Here is a 22731-nt window from a genome sequence, read left to right as displayed (position 1 = left end):
ATGTTAGGCCGCTCACTGATGCCACAGTCAAATGGGCCTCCAGTGATGCATATACGTAATAGCTGCGAGGTTTGATAACCTACGGTTGCAGTTCAAATAACTAGATTGTGCACTCAAGAGGGGGTGCGACCCAGCACTCTTGCTCGTGGGGTCTTCGACAGCCAACAAATCGCCGAACCTACAACCGCAGGCCACGGTCGCGATGACATCACTGGCAAGGCACGAATTATCCGCGTCTTCGGTAACGCGATGAGCCGTATACACAAGCGAAAGAAAGAGCGAAAGAGTATTAGCACCCTGTGTGGGGTGCTAATACTCTTTCACCAAAGCGCTCTCTTTTGTCGATGAATTTATGGTCTGTCCAGAAGTAATTACAGAAGAAGGTACTAATTATTATCAACGGTCGCGTAAAGATTGACTAAATGAATACAAAATTCACAAATCGAAAGTAATGCATTCGTGCCGCACCATACAGAGCCACCAACGTTGCAAAACACCACCTTGTTGCGGTGTGGTCCACCAGAAGACGTCCATCACTAAATTTCCGCTTTCATCAAATTTCTCCTCAAGAAATCAGCCAGCATTTTCTACAGCAGTGTCTATTTTACCGGGAGTGAGTGAATTAACACCTTTATCTCTCAAATGCTCTAAAAACCGACTCACCCTTAGTAAGCCCCACTCCCGTTTTGTGCAGGGCTGCTGAAACGGCACTGCAGGCTGATCTTGCCGGGTTCCAAGTCCGTGCGTCAGATGTTCTTCGCCAGGCGGTGCTGAAAGCTCTAGCAAAGATCACGGAGTAAGATGCCGCTACCTTTTACCTGCAGACACAGCACAGCGGAGACCTTGGAACGCGTTTCTAGATTGAAATAACACGCATCCACTGCTGAGTGGAGGCGCGCTACATGGGGCATAGCGGTGAGGGGTGTCTAAGCGGGGCATCTTCGCCCTCTTTCAATGTCATTTTAGTCATTTACTTGGCCACGTACAAGTTTCGCAACCAGCCAATACAAAGGAAGCTTGCTCGCCTCTTCACTCAGGCCCATGTCTGGCTAGAGTTGAAAATTAACCGTCAAAGTTACTTATAAAACTACAAACTCGGCGCTGAGCTCGCTCCTTCCAACTCGCTTATTGCACAGCCGCAACAGAACGTGTCACCACTGCGCTGTCGGCATAGCCCGAGAACCCCAACTGGTAAACGCTACATTATCGATGCTTTTTGTCCAGAGAGTGTGTCTTGAATTTTTCCTTGTTACATTAGCAGAGGCGCTCTTTTTACACTGTTTCGGTGTGGTATCATCTGTCGTCTTGTCTTCATGTTTAGGTCGCACCTTTTAAAGACATATGATGTTATTTATGTGTCAAACCTGACAGCGTCCGCGTCACCTGCTGGCATGTTACATAATAAGGAATGGGCCAGGGTAGTAGTCTGGGCATGGTTATTTCATTTTTCTTTCCGGGAAGAGCAGCGCGGCCAACAAGGACGGTAAAAAAAAAAAAAAAGCCAGCGCTTGTGTTCTCCTCTTTCAACCGTACTTGTACGCTGCACTGTCGTTACCTTATAGCAGGCAGGTGGTAACACTGTGTCTAGACTGCTTAGCTAAACTGTCATGATGCCTGAAATTTCGTGATCCTCATAGGGAATGTAGCGCTCAGATGGCATCCATGCTGAGCATCACTAAAATTCTTCATAACTGAATGGAGGACGTTGCTGAGTAAATTATTTGGTCTACCCTGTCTATTCCTGCACGCATATGTAACTTTTTTAGGCTGCCGTGCAACTGCATACTGAAAAAGCGGCCACAAAGGTACCAGTTAGCTCTGGGAAATTATTTTCCTTTTGCCAGGCTCATACACGAAGGGTCCTGGAAAAAATCCTGTTGGAACGTGTATTACATTTCCTCAACTCGGGCTTCGTCGACATATGTCTTCTTGACATCAACTTAGGGTTGGTAGCACCACAGATACTTCAGGAAGCCGCATGTTCATCTGCTTGTCCAAACATCGTTGTTTCCAGTGCCGGTAGATGCGCGCTGAAAGGGCTAGCCACTGCCGCTGTTAACGCCTCCGTGCTTTTTCACTGAATGACACCAAATCTTTTAGTAGATTGGCGGCAAGGGAGCTTTCGATGCCATTCGTGTATTTAATGTGAGTCATCACTCGCTGTTGCACTGTATGATGCGCATTGTTACCTTTGCGCGCCTGCGAATCGCAATGCCGACGTTTTAATTCAATCCTTCTAATATCGAAGCGCAGACGTTACAATAAGTTGTGACGCCGTGTCCCAACGGATCGTTACGAGCCATCCGAAACTCTAGTCGCACGCTTGCCCATCGAAAACGGCTCACGGAGACGCACCTGCACCGCCGACCACGCCTCGGGTCATAGTCTTTTAATAACACTCCAAACGATTCTTCTGACTTCAAGGCTTTTGTGCACTGTGAGTCATCCTCCGGTCTGGTTAGCTAGTCCCATAGTGAGGTCTAATACAGGACTACACAGATAGTTCTTTTCCGATGCCTCTGTTTATAAGGAACAACACTTATGAAAAAAACACCTTACTGTCCACCTCTTGCAACCCCGGTGCTTCTCTGCAAAAATCCCCAGTCCACTGGTTCCCTCCACCATACCACGGTGGCCAAGTGTAAAGGTCAACATTTTACTGTGACGAATCTTGACACATCAACATCCGTATCAGCACGTGTTACTCGAAACATTCTATGCTGTGTTTGCTGCCGCCCTGGTCGGGCCTCGTCATTAGCGTATGCCTGCCGCACAGGGGTTTTTGAGGCTACTGTCAACATTGGCAGCAGCTGCAACACTATACAGTGCGTTCCACTATACTATCACCGCTTCCCTGAAATTCCAGATTAAAAACTGCGGCCACAATGGCCAGCTATGTACTCCTTGGGTACAGCGCGCCAAGGCTCTGTCCTGTGGCGTGGCAGCTCGCCGCTATAATACAAGAAGTAACGTGTGAAGTTTGCAACATTGCGATGAATGTGCTGTCCCTTTACCGCTTTCGGTGAAAGCTCTAAAAAGCATTTATGGGGTGATTTTTATGCTCTTTGCCTTAGGTACAACAGCACAACCCGCAGCGGAGGTGTGCCATGCCGCATGGCCTTTAGATGACAGTCTTATCGAGGGACATGCCCACTCATCCTTTTTACTAATCGTGTCGATCTCTTTTCAGGGAGGCCAAGTACAAGATCGCTGTAAAGAACGCAGCCATTTTGCGCGCAGTTCGGACGCAGGTCGAGCTTGACGCCGTAAGTTGGCCGCATAGCACGGCTCACTCAAGTTGCTGATGCCAAAATGTTGCAGGACTCGAAATATCGAAATTAGTTCGTAGTTATTGTCAGCGGCACGCGGCGTAAGAAATTCCATTTTTGAAAATTTCATCACTCTTCATTATTTCGCAGTTGAAAATCAGACAAAATTTATGACAATTTTTTTTCTTGTAGTCACACCTCCATTTTAAATCAAAGAGCTATCAGAAGGAATGTGCTTGCGGAAGTCGTGCGGAGATTGACGTAGCCCAGTCTCCGGAGGTGTGGTGGTAACTGCGCCGTAGCACCGTTTTATGTAGTGCTGTTCTTTAAGCGAGATTAGAATTGAGTTCTCCTACCGAGAGAATTCTTTGACGACCGGCAGGCGTCGTCATCTGTGCTGGAAAGCCCAACAATCCTCCCCCCCCCCCCCTTTTTTTTACTTTATAAACCCATAAGCTTCTGATCTCTGTGCGTTTACCATTTTGCATCTCTCCTATTCCTGCACTTACACCACCGAGGTGAGGGCTCTTGTACGATTGGATATAGGCCCTAAGGCAGCCTCGATGAAAAGGATTTCATCCTCTCGAACTGTCGACACATGCAAGCACGCACACACACACACGCGCACACACGCACGCACGCACGCACACACACACACACACACATTATTACGACAACAACTATTGTCATTTCCAATACTTGTGATTTGAAGTATGCCCGTCGGTGCACATATATGCGAATTCATAAGATGGAAACTACGCCACCAAAGCGAGTCGGTTGACGGAACTGTAATCTGTCTTCCAGGTGAAGGCGTACGGCCAGACGACGTTCCAGATTCCGGGCACTGACCCGGTGTTCCAAGATGTCGCAGCTGCACTCGTCACCAACGCCCCTCTCCTGCAGGCCTGGATCAGGGGCACGCCCTGAACAGTGTCGGAGACGGGGGGTTGCTTTTGATTACCTCATCACTCGAGAAAGCTACCCTAAAGGGTTGCGAAAAAATTTGATGTGATTCAAGAGTTTTGTGACATGGTTTCCACTTGATGGATTTATTTCTGGTTGTGCGTACTGGTACAGTCGAGGAAGACGCCAATAAAGCGAAGCTTTATAATCTGTGTACCATACCCGCATGCCTGGTCTTTTCGCATCTGCCTCCTTCCATCATCATCATCATTCCCCATCGTGACCCTCTTTTTTCTCCTCTTCCCCTTCCCCATTGCAGAGTAGCAGGCCAGATGTTCATTTTTCAGGCTAACCTCTCCGCCTTTCCCGTCAATAAACCCTCTCTCTGTTTTGAATAAATGCGTTGCTGTACTCCGCTTTTCAGAGACTGGCTTTGCACGGTACTCCGGCCGGGAAGACTTCAGTAGAATCTAGAGCTGGGCGAGGTGATTTTTTGGAAGAATAAAACCAGCGAAAACGGCGCATAGACAGTAAAGGCACAAGGGATGAAGCTACAGAAGCACAGTGACGTTGAGGCTGTTCCAGATCGGGGAAGTAATGGCGGAATTCGAGGTATCAATAATCTGTTATTGCACTGTCTGCGCCGTTTCCGCTGATTTTTTTTCTTTCAAAGCGAAGCCTTCAGTTACACCTGTGCGCTACAGTTCTCCCGTTGAGGCGGAACCAGGTCGAGATAGTAATGGCTGAATTCGGCCGGAAGCAAGACTGATTTCTTGAACAGGTATCGACAACCATGCAGGCTCATGCAATCCAGCTGGTTACTGCAAAATGTGCAGAATTCAAGATTCGCAATAAGCAGCGCTCATACAAAAAAACAAGCGGTTTATTGCAAATTCAAATAGGTTTTCGAGGAAAGTAAATGCCGCAGTAACTGTCTCGCATCTCGATGAACACCCGAACCACGCTGTGAGGGAAGGGAGGAAGGTGAAGTGAAAGAAGAAACAGAGAAAGAGGTGCCGTAGTGGAGGGCTACGGCATTAATTTCGACCGGATGGGGATCTTTAGCGCACTCGCCGCGGTGGCTCGGGGGTTAAGGCGCTCGGCTACCAAGCCGGAGTACCCGGATTCGAACCCGACCGCGGCGACCGCGCTTCGATGGAGGTGGAACGCAAAAGGCGCCCGAGTGCTGTGCGATGTCAGTGCGCGTTAAAGATCCCCAGGTGGTCTAAATTATCCGCGGACCTCCACTGCGGCACCTCTTTCTGTCTTCTTTCTCTACCACCTTCCTCCCTTCCATTACGAAGCTGTTCAGGTGTCCACCGAGATATGGTTTAGGTTTAGTTTCGTTTATGGGGTTTAACGTCCCAAAGCGACTAAGGCTATGAGAGACGCCGTAGTGGAGGGCTCCGGAAATTTCGACCACCTGGGGTTCTTTAACGTGCACTGACATCGCACAGTACACGGGCCTCTAGAATTTCTCCTCCAAAGAAATTCAACCTTCGCGGCCGGGATCGAACCCGCGCCTTTCGGGTGTCCACCGAGATATGTGAGACAGTTACTGCGCCATTTCCTTTCCTCAAAAACCAATTTACAATTTATATGTATCTTTAGCGTGCACTGACATCCCACAGCACAGGGGCGCCTTTGCGTTCCGCCTCCATCAAAACGCGGCCGCCCCGGCTGGGTTCGAACACAGGAACTCCGGCTCAGTAGCCGAGCGCTCTAACCACGGAGCCACCGCGGCGGGTGCGTTTTTTTTTTTTCAGCGGAAATTATTCCCTGAGAGTCATCAACATCAGCAGCCGTGTTGTGTAATTACTCATGAGGAGCGATTAATGCTGCGATTTGATCCGACGCAAGATAGAGGAGAAAGAAGATGACGAGGGCTTGGCTCCGCCGGTAGGGGGCTTTGGAGAGGAGCAAGATGACAGCAGCCTGACGTTCCGAAGAAGTGTTCGAGGCGGAAGCAGCGTAGCACGGCCACCGCCTGCTTCGCTCTGGGAGCAGCCGTGCTCGGGCCAGAGCCGTCACCAAGTCCGAAGGAGAAGACCACGAGATGCGCACCAGTTTGAGGCTGTCGCAGTAGAACAAACGGCTACGCATCGATCGCTGCGGCGACGGCGTCCAACTGACCTTCCAAGTGGCGCCAAGCCTTCAGCCAGAACCCTCCCGAGTCTCGCCCAAGGCACCTCAACCGGAAATCTGGTAAGAACTATCGATCATTAGCACGACTGGCCAAGTGCTGTCCGTAAAGTTCGTTGCGCTGTGTGGTGATGATAGCAATGCGTAGAATATGTAGGACGAGACTGTACTGTGCGGGGAACTTTGCTGGCAGTCTGACCTCATTGGCTGATTCTGGTCACATCACGGCACACAGCCAACGAAACGACACTGCCGGTATTCTCTTCTTCCAGCTGTTTTGCCGGCGGAATACCCTGCATAAAAAGCTTTTGGCCGCCGGCAATCAAACCTAGCCCAAAACATCTTAGAGTGCTTAACTAAAGGCGGCACAGCCCCAAGGGAAACAAATACTGATTCGTTCGGTTTTCTTTTCCATTCATAAAAACAAAACAAACAAACCTTCGAGCGAGCTCATAAGATGGTTCTACTGGCATTCTGATTTTCGGGCGATTCTGCCGGCTGCCGGCAATATAGCCAATTATTAATTTGTAGCTAGTAATTTAGCACGTATCTCACAGAAAAAAAATATTCTTCGTGGCTTGCACGTGACGTCCCATGCGTCATGACGGATCACAAGGAATAGCTTCAAGAGTACAGGTCAGAACAGGTGGCATTAAACGGAGTAGAAAAATATGCAGGCTTCCGCCATGCTTTTCGGCTCAAACATGGCGGCCGCTATGACGTTGGTGCAACCCATGTTACGCGCATAGGTGTCTACGCTGATTGCTCTTTGTTAGGTGTGTAGTATTCATAACCAAGATCTTCTGCACGATTAATACGTTATATCTTATTTTCGGTCCCATCGGGAGGGGCCTTTCTCACCTAAGCTTCGAAATGTCTCCTAACTGTAGTGGCATCGCCGGCATTTAGAGTACAGCCTCAGTTAGTGAAGGACTGCTCGCGTGGCGGTTGAGAACGCACCTAGTGGCGGCTGTGTGTAGCGACGGCGAGGGCTCTCGTGCTCGTTGGCGCGTGCTGACTACCGACTCGTTCCCTTCAGCACGTGGTGCTCGCTCATGATAAGGCAACTTCCAAGGTACTTCGAACCTAGGTGCGCCGTTCAGAATTATTGTACATTTTATTCAGTGACATCGCCGATGCTTGCCGTAGACATTATTATTTTTAAATGAACTAGACTGCTACCACAGGCGCTAATATGGCGGCGGCGCGGAATTCAATCTGGGAAGAAAAAAAAGTGGGCGCTTATAGCCTTCACCTATTCGCCCAGAGAATCGCGCCGGCAGTAATGGTCTTCTCGGGCCCCCGCCGGCACGGCGTCTCTCGTGCAGCTTTTAATTCCTGGTGGTACTTTTCTGTGCTACAAGGAACAGTGGGAAAAGAGGGAAGAATTGCCCTGTTTTTCCTGTTTAAGCTAAATGCGACTTATTAGCCGCCGTGGTGGCTTAGTGGTTATGGCGCTCGGCTGCTGACCCTAAAGACAGGGGTTCGATCCCGGCCGTGGCGGTCGCATTTCTATGAAGGTGAAATGCTAGGGACCGTGTACTGTGAGATATCAGTGCACGTTCAAGAACGCCAGGTGGTCGATGTTTCCGGAGCCCTCCACTACGGCGTCCCTAGTAGCTTGAGTCGCTTAGGGACGTTAAACCCCATATACTAAACTAGCTAAATGCGACTTAGGTGCGCTGCACGTTTGCCTCTGTTTAGCTTTGTTTATCTTTATTTAGCGTTGTCTATGCCCGGAATTACGCGTTTCATAGAACGTGTTTGCAGTCGTTCCTAGGCTTTCATCTCGCGATAAGTCGTCTGAGCTGCTCGTTGCGATTCGAGTCGCTGTTCCCTCCGTCCGCTGTCTCTGAAGCCACTTGTACACGCTTCTCGCCTGCACGTTCCTCCAGCGACTTCATCATGCGCCACCTCTTTCGCGCTCTTCTTCGCGCTTCTTGTTCTTCATCTGTTGCCGCATCCCGTTTAGCAAGCTTATGCTGCCTCCGCCGCTCTGCTTCGACTTGCCGTCTCGCTATATCCACTGAATCGGTTGACCCACATTGGCGTTCTCTCCTTTCGCGTCTGTTCAGTTCGCCGTACCCGTGGCTCGGCTTCGGAATCAGTCGTAGGACCGGCTTCTTCCATGATTTACCTTACGTTGCGCTGCACGTTTCTCCAGTGGCTTCATCCCTCTCCTCCAAGTTCTCCTTCCTCGCATCTCTCGCCCTCCTCCCATTGGCTGCAAATGGCGCGACGCTCCTTCCAGCTTATCCGATCTTCATCCGATTGGCCGCAGGTGACCAGAACGACGAAGTTCTTCTCTCGTGAATCGCACTAAAAAGCACCGTAATGAAGGATGCTACCGTATAAGCAATACTGCGAAAATGAGGAAAAGCAAGCAAAGAAATCGCGCTGTCAGACAGAGACGAGGTGCAGCAATTGGCGCTGCTTATTTTATGCGAAGCATATTGCTAGAGCTACCACTCACGCCGTCGCCGTGGGACCCCCACGTGACACCGTGACGTCACACCACGTGACACCGTGACGTCACACCACGTGACATCGAATGAGAGAGCCGGCCTCCACCTCGCGCCGTCGCCGTGGGACCCCTAGCCATCACGCCACGTGACACCATGACGTCACACCACGTGACATCGGATGAGAGAGCCGGCCTCCACCGCGCCGTCGCCGTGGGACCCCTAGCCGTCACACCCGCGCATTCCCGCGCATTTCGAACGCGCGTTCACACTCGGTGTAGGTGAAACGCTCGCTCCACCGGGCAGGAGGAGGAGGAGAAAAGCATTTATTTAGTAATGTACAGAGAGGTGCCCGGGGAGAGGCCCCTAGTGGGTCTCACCCCTTACAATACTAGTCGGAGTCCCTCATTCCGGGATCCCGTTGGTCGAGACCGCTACACAAGTCCGCCGAACCCGGGCCTGCTGGGCCGATAGTTCCTGGCAGCTGAGTAGGGCCGCCTCCCAGTCCTCTCGGATAGGGGAAGGGGTGATTGGGGGGAGAGAAGGATTTTTTCTGCATGCCCAAACCATGTGGAAGGTGTCGGCCACCTCCCCACAGAATGAGCAGCGGCCATCAAAAGAAGGATTAAAGTGCTTGAGAACCGCCGGGCACAGCAGGGTGTTTGTAAAGAGCCTGAGGAGAATTCGTTCGCCAGCTTTACCCAGTCCTTTCATAGGAACTGGGTATCGCCGGTGTTCGGCACGATAGTGCTCAGTAATTTCTTTAAAAGAAAGGAGAGGGCTGTGATCTGGGTTAAGCTCCTCCCAAGGGACGCCTGGTGCCCGGTGAGTGAGTGCGCGGGCTGCCTCATGGGCGGCTTCGTTACCTGGCATGCCTTGGTGGCCGGGGACCCATATGATTGAGCGATGAGTTGGATCGCCGTCGCGAGTACTGCGGTGCAAAATTTGGTGAGCGAGTGGAGTGATCCAACCGAACTCAAAGTTACGACAGGCTCCGCGAGAGTCTGTGAGGATGAATTTAGAGTCGGGATGGGAGGCTGCGAGGGCGATCGCCACCTCCTCCGCATGCGTTGAGTTGGGCGCTCTGAACGAGAGGCCGTCCACCTGTTTTCCCTCGTGTATGACTGCAGCCGTGTACCATTCCCCCCTGGAGCGGTAGGGGCCTGCAATGTCGACGTAGAAGACGTGTTTCTTTGAGCCATAGTGGCGGTGCAGGGCATTCGCCCGCGCCTGGCGCCGGCCATTATGGTCCTCCTTGTTCATCTTAGTCGGAAGGGGTCGAACGTCTCCCATCCCGGCGCTTCTCCACAGTTCTGGCACTCGAACCCGTTCCATGGTATGGTGATCATGTCTGATATGTAACCGGTCCAAGAGGCGGCGACCGGACACGGTCTGGGCGAGACGCGTGTATTGGTTAACGAGATGCGCCTCGCGGAGTTCTCGATAGGTGTTCACCACCCCCAACGCGAGAAGTCGCGCGTTGGAAGTGGATATCGGGAGGTCGAGGGCTCTCTTGAAAATTTTGCGGAGTACAATCTCCAAGTGATCCTCGTCATGTTTCCGTAAGCGGAGGTAAGGAGTCGAGCACAGTACTCGACTTGTTACGAAGGCATGCGCGAGCCGCATCGCATCCTTACTTCGCAACCCTCCTCGCTTGTTGGAAACGCGGCGAACCATTCGGCCCACCTGGTCGCCGACTTTGCGGAGTTTGGCAAGAGTTGTGTCTGCCTTACGATGTTGATTAATGAAGAGACCGAGTATTCGTAGCTCCTTCGCTTCACGGATGGGGCCGCTTGCGAGAGAACGCTGAACGGAGATTTTGCATTTCGGAGAAGATCGAATATGCACAAATTCAGACTTGGACGAGGAGCACTGGAGGCCGCAGTACGTGGCATAGTGGTCAACTATGCTCGCCGCTGCTTGCAGGCATTCCTCCATCTCTCCTATATTTCCCGTAGTGGCCCAGATGGTGATGTCATCGGCGTACAGCGCATGCTGAACACCGCCGACAGCCGCCAGCTGTGCCGGGAGATACATCATAGCAATGTTAAAGAGAAGCGGGGACAACACAGCGCCTTGTGGTGTGCCCCGCGTTCCCATCTCAAACGGGCCGTACTCGGTCTCTTGTATACGTATATAGGCCAAGCGGTCTGTTAAGAAATCTTTGATGTAATTGAATGTACGAGGACCACAGTTAATCTCGCTAAGGTGTTTTAGTATGACGCCGTGTTTAACATTGTCAAACGCACCCTTGAGATCGAGTGCTAGGACTATTTTGTCGTTGTGTGGGTGTTCTATGGGTTCGAGAACCTCGTGATGAAGCTGTAAAAGGATGTCTTGTGCGGACTTACTGGGTCGGAAACCGAACATGGTGTCGGCAAAGGAGTTCTTGCTCTCGAGATATTCTGAGAGGCGGTCACGGACCATCGTTTCCATCAGTTTTCCTACGCATGAAGTGAGGGAGATGGGCCGGAGGTTGTCTGTGTTTACCGGTTTCCCCGCCTTTGGGATAAAGGTTACCAATGATGTCTTCCAATCCGGTGGCAACGAAGTGTCCCCGGTCCAAATGGCGTTAATATATTCGAGTAGGGTTTCGTATGCCCGATCAGGAAGGTTCAACAATAATTTGACTGTGACCTTATCCCTCCCGGGCGCCGTCCCCCTGCGCATTTTGGCAAGAGCCGCGCGAAGGTCGTGAAGCTGGAAAAGTTGATCCAGTTCCGGGTTATCGCAGCCTGCATACGAATAATCCTGCCCACGCGGGTCTTGATCCTGATTGAGGTGTTGTGAGCGCAAGGTGTTCGCTAGCTGCTTCGTGTTTCCTTGAAAGTTTTGTATCGCGCGATCGATGTGTTTATGTGTTTCCGGGCAGGCAGACGCGGCTTCCGTGGCAATCCAGGCGCACACCCAACGCGCGTCTCGGGGTTAGTAGGCGTTCTGCTGTAGCCATGCCGTTGTCTTCCCCCACAACGAAGGCTTCTAGTGGTTGTATTAAAATGACCAAGTATTCAACCAAGGAAAGCCATGTATTACGAAGCCTAGCCACTGATATGCTTCGCATTCCCCAGGCTTAGCCAAGCTGAGCCTCAGCAATTTTTTCCAATGGTTTCACATTACGCAGTAGCATAAGTTTGCCATATTATCGCTCTTTCAACACGAGGTTCGGAATACAAACCGAAACCGCCAACATTTCTTGGCCGATCTTCGCGAATAAAAGAGACTCGTTATAAGACGGGTCCTGCGTTGACATCGCCTCTGGAGCAAGTCTTCCTGAGGTCGTTTACTGACCAACAGCTCAAGTGCAACGCAAGGAACCAAATTTAAGATTTATATTTTGTGGGGACGCCTTCGTCCCCTGCGTTCGCTTTCCCTCATCTCACTAGTTCCCTGTGGTTAGCTTCCCCGCAACGCACTCCCTTTAGTGGGTTACTTTTAACAGGGGAGGGCGCTTGCGTCGCTGCGACAGCAGCGCCGCGGATGGCGTGTTTTGCCGCTCGCGCGCGGGAGAAGGCTCTCTCTTCTGCTCGGGACCGGGAAGCGTGTTGGACGTTTACGCGCAAAGCTCCGCTATTCGCCGCGGGCGTCCTCGTGTGGAAACATGTTCCCCTCAGCTCGTCCCGTCCGGCCTCGGAGATATTCCCTCTGCCCTACCGTGGGCGAACATTCGCTCGTAACCGTGCTGGTGAGTCGGGCATCCTCGATTCCTCAGTCTATTTTGTTGCTAGCTGGCGTTATTGTTGTTATAGCAATAAATGCCTTGTTTGTGTCAGCCAGTGTGTCGTTCCTTTGTTCCCGTAGAGCAAGGCCCGCCGTAGTCGGCGAGCGCTCGGTAGCGTACGCGATGGGGTCAGTGTTGCCACGACACATAAAAAAATAGTAGTAGAATTTTCGCGAAAAATCAGTATAAATCAGTAGATTTTTAATTTCAATTTTTGTACTCAGTTTATGAGCCCACGAATTCAGCGCTTATATTAGTACTCTGCTGTATTGTAGCTTCTAAGAAATAGTAGAAAAATTGGCCACGAGATTCTTGGCGATACTTTTGAAAAACCCGGGGATCCAGAGAGCCACTGTCAAGCACGAAGTGAAAAACAGTCAAGCCCTCTGATGGCATATTCAAAGAAGTCAGGTGGTAGTTAGTACCTGAAATCTTTAGAGTATAGTATCTTCCAGACAGGGGTGATCGGGAGATCGCCGGGAGAGGCCTCCGTGCTGCAGTGGACATAAATATAACCTCGACGGGGGAATCACTAAATTATTAGCACTAACATATCGAGAACTCAAGACATACAGATATTACTTAATGAGCGCGCACGCTGAACTTAATGCGTGACCTGCCACACTCGGTATGTACTGCGCTATTAGTTCTGGTTCGATAGTTTTGGTTTCATTGTTGTGGACTTGTGGCTTCATGGTTGTGTGGTACGGTAGTGCACCCACTTTCACAAATTCACCGCCTCACCTTTTCCCCACTTTGCTCAAAGACAGAGGTAGCGCCACGTTTCAGAGTCTGGAAACGCAAGAATGTATATTAACCATGGAGAAGGGAAGAATGATGTTAACCTCGGAGCCCACCGCATTTTTTTTTCGCTCTCAAGGTGGCATCACATTAATACAAGTTCTGTACTGAAAAAGTCATAGAGTTAATATAACCAACTGGAAAAAGTAGCAGCTTTTGCTTTCGTTTTAGTAGAAAAGCAAGAAAATCAGTAGATTCAAACGCTTTATCACTGAGTCAGCAGACAATTTTAAAAATCAGTAGATCTACTGATAAATCAGCAGCCGTGGCATCACTGGATGGGGTCCGCACGGTTTTGAACTATGCAGCCGCGGTTAAAAGGGGAGAACGTGTTTAACCCCCCCAGTTTTATACCCCACAATTTGGAAGTTTAAACACACGTTAAAGCTTTACCGTGACGCAGAAAGAACACGTTGTGCACGCACAGCCGAAAGCAACAGACTCTGTGCCGTTTAAAATATTTTTTCTTACTTTCCAGCTGAAATGGCGGACTCTGGAGAGCTTGCTGCAGCCACACTGCCGCCTTGTCGAGAAAAGACCCCACTCTCGTCTGGCGTCTGCCTGGCAGACTTAAGTAGCGCCAGGAGCTCGTTCTCCGGTGCGGCCGTGGACTACGGATCTCCGTGCACGGCTGCGGAGGGCCGGACATGCCATATAGTGCCCCACCTCTCCGCGTGGAATGAATTCCTCTTCCACGTTCGCCTGGAGCTCCGTGAACTGACCGGAGCACGTGGCGGTCAGCTCTGTCTGAGGAGTTTGGAGTGCCACGAGTACCCTGATGCTGGTGAGGAACAGGTGCACCAAAGCGCGACGCTGTTGTTCTGGCTCCTGAGCACACACAGCTGCGTAACGTGCGTCAGCGCCAAATTCTGGAAGTTGAAGGCGTACAGGGGTCTTCTCGCCGACGCCCTCCTCCACTCAAGCGTCAAGACTGTTAAACTCGAGCTGCAGAGGTACCTGATGTCCCTGGATATTAGCAAGATTTTGTCGTCAGTAGGCCAGTTGGAGGAATTTGAACTGTTGACAGGCGGCCCGTGTTCGTTCGAAGTTTTGTCTGCGCTTTCAGTGCTTCTTGAAGTGAGGGCTTCATTGACTGTCTTGAAGGTCCCAGACGTGACCATGGAAAGGTCTTACGCGGATAGGTTTCTGGCAGCGCTCAAGAAGAACACGAATCTGAAGGAACTCTCTTTACATGAATCTATCCTCAGTGAAGCGTCACTTCCTTGCCGCGCTAGCTTTGCGGAGTACCTCGCGAACAGCACCACTTTGACTACGCTAAGCGTTGGAACAGACAACGAACTCTGGCACCTATACTCGTTCGTACCAACTTCGCTTTCCCTAAAATGGATATTGAAGGGTCTCCTTGCGAATAGGGTTGTCTCCTCCGTCGTCCTCAGAAATATGATGGTCGATGACGAGAGCGCTGAACTTTTACAGATGGTTTTTGCAGAAAACCCAGTTCTCCGCAAGTTTTGTTTAACGTCACACAAAGGAAATTCGGAGTTTCGACCCAGGCCTCTATTCGCAAGCTGGATTGCGGCCCTTGCCCAAAACGACACACTTGAAGAACTAACTCTTCCCTTCCACATATGGCGGCTGGACAGTTGGAAGGCATTCCTCGGCACCCTGTCAACAAGAAAGAACTTGCGCATGCTTACTGTCGGGGTTGATATAAGCGATTACGTCGATTTACTTCCAATATGTAAACACCTAGGCGAAAGCGGTGCTGATGCGAAGGTTTCTTTTGGCACGTACTACGTTGAGGAAAATTTCGACTTACTCGAGTGGAAAGTATTTTCCGAGGTTTGCGTATTGTCCTTTGGTAATTTCAAAAGTAGTGTCCTTCACTTGTTGCACCAGTTGCCTTTGTTCAATCACGTCACGTCTGCGAGGCTGGACATCTGGGCAGGCGACAGGCCACTGTCTTTTGCCGTCGCTAAGTACCTGGAAGCAGCGTCAACTTTGCAGAAACTGCATCTTTGGCTAGGGTCAGGCGACGGCACAAGTGAAGATACGGACGGCTGGCAGTCGGTGATTCTGGAATCACTGACGCGAAACACTAGTGTCACTGAACTTTACGTCACAGCGATGCACATGGAGCAGCGAGACATTCAGCTATTGGCCGATGCCGTCAAGAAAAGCCGGAAAATCCAAAAGGTGCAGTTTGGAACTGTGTCGCTCAACGAATCCAGCATCTTGATTCGCCAGCTGTCCATTGGAATCACGGACAACTATACTCTCCTCAGCGTCATCCTCGACGGTCCAATAGCGCACGACGCGGTGGGACAGTTCTTCACAGTGTGCGACACGGCGCGGCGTAACTCTGGCCTGGTGACACGCGCTGCTCTCTTCGTCAGAGGGGCTCGACTGGAAAGGCAAGTGAACTAGCGGCGACGCAGTGATTAAGCCCCCTACACAAAAAAAAGGAGAAACCATTTTATTTCGGCCACATGCTAAACCCTCAGAATATTAATTTGTTTTTACGTTAACACATAAATTATACACATCAAAATTTGGTGAGCCCATAGCCACAGCTATTTCGGGCCCATAGTCGAGCACGTATGGCAGCACAGTAATAAACTAGAAATTGAAACAGTGCCAAAGCATGCCATTCATAGCACGAATGGGAAAACAAAATAAGAAACACAGCTTGTAACTACTATATATCATTAAGACAAAGCTTTTTGCAGAGTGTTCAATGTTGCTACATATTTTGATATGAAGCGGGATCTCATTCCAAATTTTAGCGCCATAGAACTGCAGCAGTCTCTGAACATGAAGGTTGTGTGTTAAAGGTAGATTAAAGTTTAAATGGCTTGTATTCCTCGTGTTACTGGTAGGCCTAGTAAAAATATGGATTGTGAGTGGGTGGTTATTGGATACCATGCTGTAGACTATTTCACACCTTGCCCTCAATATATCGAAACCTTGGCGCACCAAAGCGAGTTGACCCTGCCTCGTTGGAGGGATGCCATCTAGGCTCCCCAGGTTGGCGAAAGTGGAGGGAGAGGTGTGATGGAATGCGAGGGAGGCGGGCAGATGTTAATGCAATCCTAGCTGTTGGCATGCAAGGGAGGGCAGCAACGGTCGGAGCTGAATCGGCATAGTTGTAGCTTTCCGGGGGGGCAAAGGCAGTGTCAGCTTGAATTTTTCGAAATATGTGTGGTTGCGTGGTAAGGTTTACTGAGTCGCCATTTCATGTCGGTACTGTGCATTGCTCAATTATGGTGCGCTTGCGTAGCCGGGATCCTCGACAGTTTCAAGACAAATGCATAGAGCAGTCGGTACTCAGCTCTCTGACGTATATGGCATGCCGTAATTACTGTGGTGCATTTGCGTTGATGATAGCAAAAACGTTGATAGAAGAAAAAATTCAAGACTGCCGTCGGTGATCTGCGGATATATTGATTGTTATAGAGAAATATTACAATATATTGAAAAAATGCGTTCATAAACTGTTTCCCGGTCAAAATATGTTTCTGTCCAGAATTGCTGGGTATGAACTGTCTGCCATTTCTTCTCTGTTGGTCAGATTTGACCAGCCTTACATTGCAGGGTTTCCCATAACCGTCCGCTTGTGGTGTATCGACTTTGTAACCAAATCAACCTAAAAAAGAAACTGGGAGCAGAGGAATGCTTAGTAGAGACACTTCCGGAGATTTTTGGACAGCTTTGTCCTCCACAGCGCAAGCTAAAGTACATAATTAACCACACTCCCAGGAGTGCTTGAACCTTGGGCCCTTCCTTTCCCTACGTTCATTTAAGTACGCTCCTAGTCCGCGTACATGCTCTCATACCACCGCACTCTTCGTAAGAACAGAAACAGAACATGCACAGTTAACTTTTAAAGTAGTAACCTTGCAAACTTCAGCTTCGAGCAAAAAAAAAAAAACTTTTTTTCTGCAGTTGCTGCGCTCGAGCACTGGAGCACGTGTTCGACCACCCTGTGCTGCTGGAGGAACTTTGTGAACGGGAATCCCTTAGCGAGTCGGTGGCAGCGTCAATGATCCGAAGGCGCCTAAAGACCATCGAAGGCATGAACGAGTTTATGCGACTCGCCGGCGTTGTGAAGGAACGGGTCACGTGCCACGCGAGCCCTGACGGGCGTACGCAACTCACGAACCTGAACGAGTACTGCTGGAGACATGTGAGACAGTACCTCAAGATCGACGATGTGCGAAACAGCGGCTCACCGTCGTCTCATTTTCATGTGCAACTCAACTAGTACTATTGACTGGAATGCTTATATGATTAGTGGCGGCTTCTATAACTTTTTATTTCAAATACCTAACAATGACTGCAATAAATTCATCACTCAGACTAAAATTCAAGAAAATATGGTCGTTTTGGTAGAAACCTTTCTTTATTCCAAACGCTATATAGAGTCGAGCACTTCGCATCTAAGGCCTCTTTTTAAAATACTTGTAACTAAAATTCATGCTGCAGATTCTCCTGAGATACATTCACAAGCGAATGGCATCAATAGTCGACGGCGCTGGCTTCATAACTAATGCATAAGAGTACCATTCATTCATTCATTCATTCATTCATTCATTCATTCATTCATTCATTGTACAGTAAACTGAAATGAAATCGACTTCGTCTCTTTAGGATGATCGATCTTCTCACGCGTCGCACATATAGTTGTGGCTCTTCTCGTTCTACTGCGAAATAAAATCTCGTTCTACTGCGAAATAAAGTGTCCCCTCTGACTTCTGCCCATAACTTCAGGACATTTTTGCCTTTTGTTAGCTATCTGCTTTTCCTGCTCATTGAGGATCCGAAGACTGCCATCACACAACGAATTCAAAGCTCGGCCATTTGGGGGCTAAATAACGATTAGAGTGACTGAGTGAAAAACTGTATTGGCTCTGGGGAGAATTAGACGCGGAGTCCAGCGGGAGGGTCCTTTTAGTCCTGGGCTCCAGCGGCCACGGCTGTAGCGCATGATCTGTAGACCAACCAAACTTGGTCGCGCAGGTATTCGCTGGACAGCACGACCTCCCACTGCTCCGGCGTTGAGTTCTGTGTATGCGGGTCGGCTGTGATTTTCTGACAGCCCCACGTTGTGTGGTAGAGTTGGTCCCTCTCCGCACAAAGGACAGGTGTCTCGGTATATGGTTGGGTGGATTTTATTGCGAATAAAGATCTTCGGGAAGGTGTTTGTCCACAGTTTCCTCAGTGGAACGACTGCTCCGTGCTTAGTTTGGCCTCGGTGGTAGGGAAACGCTTCCTGGTGCCGCTGAAGTGCTCCTGCATGTCGCCATTAGTTTGCGATACCGGATCGCTTCCCACTTTGGCGACCACAGCTCAGTCTGTATGGCGGAGAGCTGCGGCTACTGCGATTTGGTTCCCGGTTAGTCTGGAATGACCTGTAGCTCATGTGATGGTATGATGCTCCGAGCTGGTGCCTCCTTGGTTCAATATTTGCATAGCTTTCCTGCTGAGACAACCATTTGTGTAATTACGACAGGCTGTCTGCGAATTTTAAAAACACAATGCACAGTGCCACTTGTTGAAGGTGTCACTCGACGACTGCAGGTGGGTGAGGACAGTGGTAAGCGCTTCTTGTGAAATAATCGCCTTTCGCACAATAGCATGAAATTTCATGCTTTTCTAGTGTTTCTGTCAACCTCTTGATGGCCCTGCACAACGAAAGCAGAAACTTGTGCCAATGTGACCGCTCTTTTTTCGTCTTTAGATACACCTGGGACCAGTGTTTCTGAAGATAGCTTGGAAAAAAAAAACAGTATTTTCAAGTATCAGCCTTAAGGCCTTAAATTAAAAAGGACACTTTAGACAGTGATCACCCCCTTGGAAAACCTGACCGAAAAACTTGACGCTACTCCCACTTGATGCATCCCAGTGAGCAATAGCGAGCTCCTGAAGCCAAAGAAGAAGACAAAGAAGAAGCGTAAAAGCGGTGAGCTCAGCCTCTATCATGACATCGGCGTCGAAATCACCCAGCTGTAGCAAGAGCACAAGCACCGAAGAAGGTATTGTGACCTCAACCTCAAACCTTTTTGCAGGCCGTGCGCCGACCAAACCTCTTGAACGACATCTTGCACCAAGCACGTCTTCTGATGACCGTCGCTCAAGTGCGCCTACCGGTTCGCTCAAGCCTTCATCTCTTTCTACAGACGATGTGGTATCTGCTCAGAACTTGCCTGCCACTGCCACTTCTCCCAGCGGTGCTCTTCCCAGCTCAGATACCGCCAAGCAATGCGCTAGTTCTGCTTCGCTCACCCTACCGGACCTTCATGTGAAATATATTCCTATTTCTGCGCGAAATGCTATTGAACCTATTTCAGCAACCGTTCAACGCGAAAGTAGCTCGGACGACCAAGATAACGCCATTATACCCCAGAAAGATCGAAAAGCTGGCAGCTATGATCCAGTTTCGTCCAGGACCTCGATGCAGAGGAGGGTGCCAGAAATTGGATCTAAAGAATCAAACAGAGGATCAGGTTCGAAGGCAGAAGAGACCATTGGTATTTTGGGCGACAAAAGATCCGACGCCGTACCACCGGTTAATGATGGCGTTGACATTGTCGCCCTCCCTGAATTACCTGCGCCAGCAGATAAGGCTGCTTCTACATTATCAGTGTCGCGTGAACGTCAACAGTCCAGTTCCATCGTGCTCGCCGACAAAAAGCGTCGGCCTACCTCAACTTCGCTGTCATCGGCGAATCTTCGACACTCCAACACAGCCACCGCTCTACGTCCTAATCGTTCCAATTCGACTGAAATGCGTCGTAAAGCTAGCCTGACTCCAAGCGTGGCTAGCAAAGCCTCCAAGCTGTCACAGAGGCGTGCCTCAAGAACATCCCTTCGAAGACCAAGCGTACCCACCGTTGAGTCCAGCAGTTCTGTGAGCGCCCAGACGCCGACATCCACCGACAGTTCCAGTACCAGCGTCGTGCTACGAAGGCTGTCCATATCTAAAGGCCTTCCAAATCAAATGAGTTCTGCACCTCTGGACTTTGCTGGCCCATCGAACTCGAAGCCAGCACCGTTCCGACGCCACCCCTCATCTGTCGCAGTTACGGTCGACAGACGAGGTGAACCTGAGAACACGCCGCGTCTCCACCACCGCTCAAAGTCAGTGTCGTTCCCAAACGAACGGCTGTCGAGAATCGCTCTTTTTCCGTACAACGACAGCTCTTCGCTTTCAAGCCGTGCTCCCACTGATTGCGGTAGTCGTACTGGCAACGTCATCGACTCGTCAGACGACGGCGTTGCTTTTCACCCATCTACTCGTCGTCGTCGTCATTCGGTCCCTGCGGCTGCTACGCTGTGCCCCAGGACCGATTCTGTTGGAGCTAGCAGCAGTCAACCGCAGCTAGTCCCGAGAGATGCATCACCTGACTCCGAAGCGGTATTTGTTCAAGTCCCGGCAAGACACCGCGCAGGACAGACGACAGCGCAGCGTCGGAGAAGCTCGACTCTCGCCCAAGAAGGTACGAATCTCTTGAGATCTTTCCCATTTTTAGCGTCACCAATTAAAGTGATCAATTACCCGTATCATCTCCAATTAACACAGACTATGCAAACTGAACAAAAGTAAGAGGCATGTGTGACTTGTCACCGTCGTCCAAGTTCATCATTTTTAACTCTGCTAATTCTGTTTGGTCATATCTTAGATGTCCATTTTTCTGACAACTACAACGAGATAACAGACCCACACGTACATTATTACTTCTACTGAAAGATTCACTTGAGAACAGTTTGACGTAGCAATACGTTTTCGAAACCTGTTCATAAAATTAGTTTTAAGCGAGTATCGTTTCATGGTTTAAACTTGCATGGTTCAAACTATAAAGTATCCTTTACCGTCTTCTAACAGAAGCGTGCTTGAACAACATGAGTAAAATCTATATTTTGCCATTGTTTTTCTGTTCGATGCGTGTTAGATTCGGCTTTGAAAAAGTACTATTCGCACTTTCCTGAATTAATCGTCAAAGACGGTTGTCATGCGAATGCTCAGGAAACCCCATTACATGCGGCACCACATGGTGTAAGTGGACAGATATAAACAACTGATCGCTGTATATATGTTAATGACATAACCATGCCATAGTTGCCAAGCTTGCTAATGATTTATGGAGCCCTGTTCCCGCACGAAAGGACGCATCCTCCAAACGGTAAAGATCTGCATTTCCAGGACAACATGACTTCTCGACGCTAAAGGCTAGCGATGGAAATGACACACTGAAAGCTGCGGGTCGTCGGCGCAGTAGTGCGGCTTCAAAGTTGTCTACATCATCGGGCGGCTACTTCGAACACCTGCCACCCGTTAGGCTTGGCCCAAGCTCGCCAGGGGTGCTGGGGCCTCGGGTTCCGCTGAACGAAAATGAGGAGCCTGCGATTCTGCCACCACCACCCGACCTTTTCATGCAAGAAGTGAAGGCAGCTGCCCCGCCAGCTTTCACCGAAGCGCCGCATACCGGTAAGAGTTTGTTTCCGGGGCTTCGACAGATCAACGGAGCTCCTTTAATTTCTCTCGCTCAAACTAACTTCTACGGCTGGTGGTTAGATCTTCAGTTTAGTATCGTAAGGAGTGGAATTATCACAGAAGTCGTGAAAAGAGATAAATTTGCATACAAAAAAAGCTAATAATAAAGACACACTGAAGTGATGCTACTCAAAAGAGCGGATTGCAGGCTACTGGTTGGACAGACACTAGTTTTTTTTTCTTAGCTGTCGCAGCATGCGAACTCATGCTCCTTACCCTGAGTAACGAGTAAGTTTTTTTAATAAAACCTCGCAATGGATACTCGACCGGTAGAGTAGATTGGTCGATGTTTTGCCCATGGCCCACAGCTGGACTGGACGCTTTGCAGACTAAGGAAGTTGTCGGCATGATATCTCCCCCGACATGAAAAGAACACCATCTAAGTAACGCGTATTAGCACAGCAGGTAGAGTATTCAGTATTCCTATGCAAAAGTGTTTCGCCCAATTACCGACCGACCTTCCCACCGCATTTGGCCCGAAATTAGGAATAGAAACAATAATTTCCACATTTTAAGAATTGCGTGTAGACATCCAGGAGACGGTTGTCCATGACGTCATTCCGGATGTATCCAGTGTGCATTTTGGAAGTTACTGGTGCTAGACGTATCTACCGTTCTTATTCGTCTGTTAGATGCGGTGCGTGACATGGCATTTGGAATGCGCCTGTAGTTACTCTGGCTCTGCGTGTCGTAAGCAAACTTGCGCTATGTCGTAGATATTTCTTCCCATGCCTTAGGATCAGCAGCGGAGTGCTGGGATTTCTGACAAAATCGTCCAACTAATGGTGACTGCGGTGTTCTCTATCGTTCTTTTTGCTCATTATTCTCATTTTCGCTTCAATTCAGGTTATCTGCAGCACCCTAAGTGACGCATTACAGAAGAGGATGGATTGAGTTAGTAAAGGGGATTACAGCGTAACC

At 49.7% G+C, this 22731-nt stretch overlaps 3 protein-coding genes across 3 annotated transcripts in view; all 3 read left to right on the top strand.

Moving 5' to 3' along the window:
• Positions 1 to 4334, top strand: part of LOC149341456 (uncharacterized) — a 74518-nt gene extending 70184 nt beyond the window's left edge. Inside the window, exons 21-23 of the mRNA XM_089542861.1 lie at positions 695 to 796; positions 3191 to 3266; positions 4074 to 4334. Coding sequence (XP_089398987.1) covers positions 695 to 796; positions 3191 to 3266; positions 4074 to 4196 — 301 coding nt within the window. The 3' untranslated portion in view covers positions 4197 to 4334. The remainder of the gene's footprint in view (positions 1 to 694; positions 797 to 3190; positions 3267 to 4073) is intronic.
• A 1832-nt stretch (positions 4335 to 6166) lies between these two features.
• Positions 6167 to 18457, top strand: LOC149341455 (uncharacterized). The gene is made up of 3 exons (XM_089543562.1): positions 6167 to 6377; positions 13774 to 15670; positions 17202 to 18457. The coding sequence occupies exons 2-3, from the start codon at positions 13779 to 13781 to the stop codon at positions 17518 to 17520; spliced, it is 2211 nt and encodes a 736-aa protein (XP_089399688.1). The 5' UTR covers positions 6167 to 6377; positions 13774 to 13778; the 3' UTR covers positions 17521 to 18457.
• Positions 18458 to 19165: 708 nt separating this feature from the next.
• LOC149341454 (uncharacterized) lies at positions 19166 to 22679 on the top strand. The gene is made up of 4 exons (XM_089542859.1): positions 19166 to 19218; positions 19325 to 20755; positions 21460 to 21744; positions 22657 to 22679. Exons 2-4 carry the CDS (start codon positions 19711 to 19713, stop codon positions 22677 to 22679), a joined length of 1353 nt encoding a protein of 450 aa, XP_089398985.1. The 5' UTR covers positions 19166 to 19218; positions 19325 to 19710.
• The last annotated feature ends 52 nt before the right edge of the window (positions 22680 to 22731 follow it).

This window comes from Amblyomma mixtum, chromosome 5, assembly GCF_055824585.1.
Source record: "Amblyomma mixtum isolate Tamu chromosome 5, ASM5582458v1, whole genome shotgun sequence".
NCBI lineage: Eukaryota > Metazoa > Arthropoda > Arachnida > Ixodida > Ixodidae > Amblyomma > Amblyomma mixtum.
The sequence above is the reverse complement of the archived record's forward strand: the minus strand, read 5'-3'. Positions and strand labels throughout refer to the sequence as shown.

What these genes read in the sequence shown, in the direction of transcription:
- LOC149341454 (XM_089542859.1), top strand. Translation starts at nt 19,711, where the DNA reads ATGCAGAGGAGGGTGCCAGAAATTGGATCTAAAGAATCAAACAGAGGA. An exon ending in CTCGACTCTCGCCCAAGAAG is followed by an intron (nt 20,756 to 21,459) that starts GTACGAATCTCT and finishes CTGCATTTCCAG; the next exon opens with GACAACATGACTTCTCGACG. An exon ending in CACCGAAGCGCCGCATACCG is followed by an intron (nt 21,745 to 22,656) that starts GTAAGAGTTTGT and finishes GCTTCAATTCAG; the next exon opens with GTTATCTGCAGCACCCTAAG.
- LOC149341455 (XM_089543562.1), top strand. Translation starts at nt 13,779, where the DNA reads ATGGCGGACTCTGGAGAGCTTGCTGCAGCCACACTGCCGCCTTGTCGA. An exon ending in AGAGGGGCTCGACTGGAAAG is followed by an intron (nt 15,671 to 17,201) that starts GCAAGTGAACTA and finishes TTTTTTCTGCAG; the next exon opens with TTGCTGCGCTCGAGCACTGG.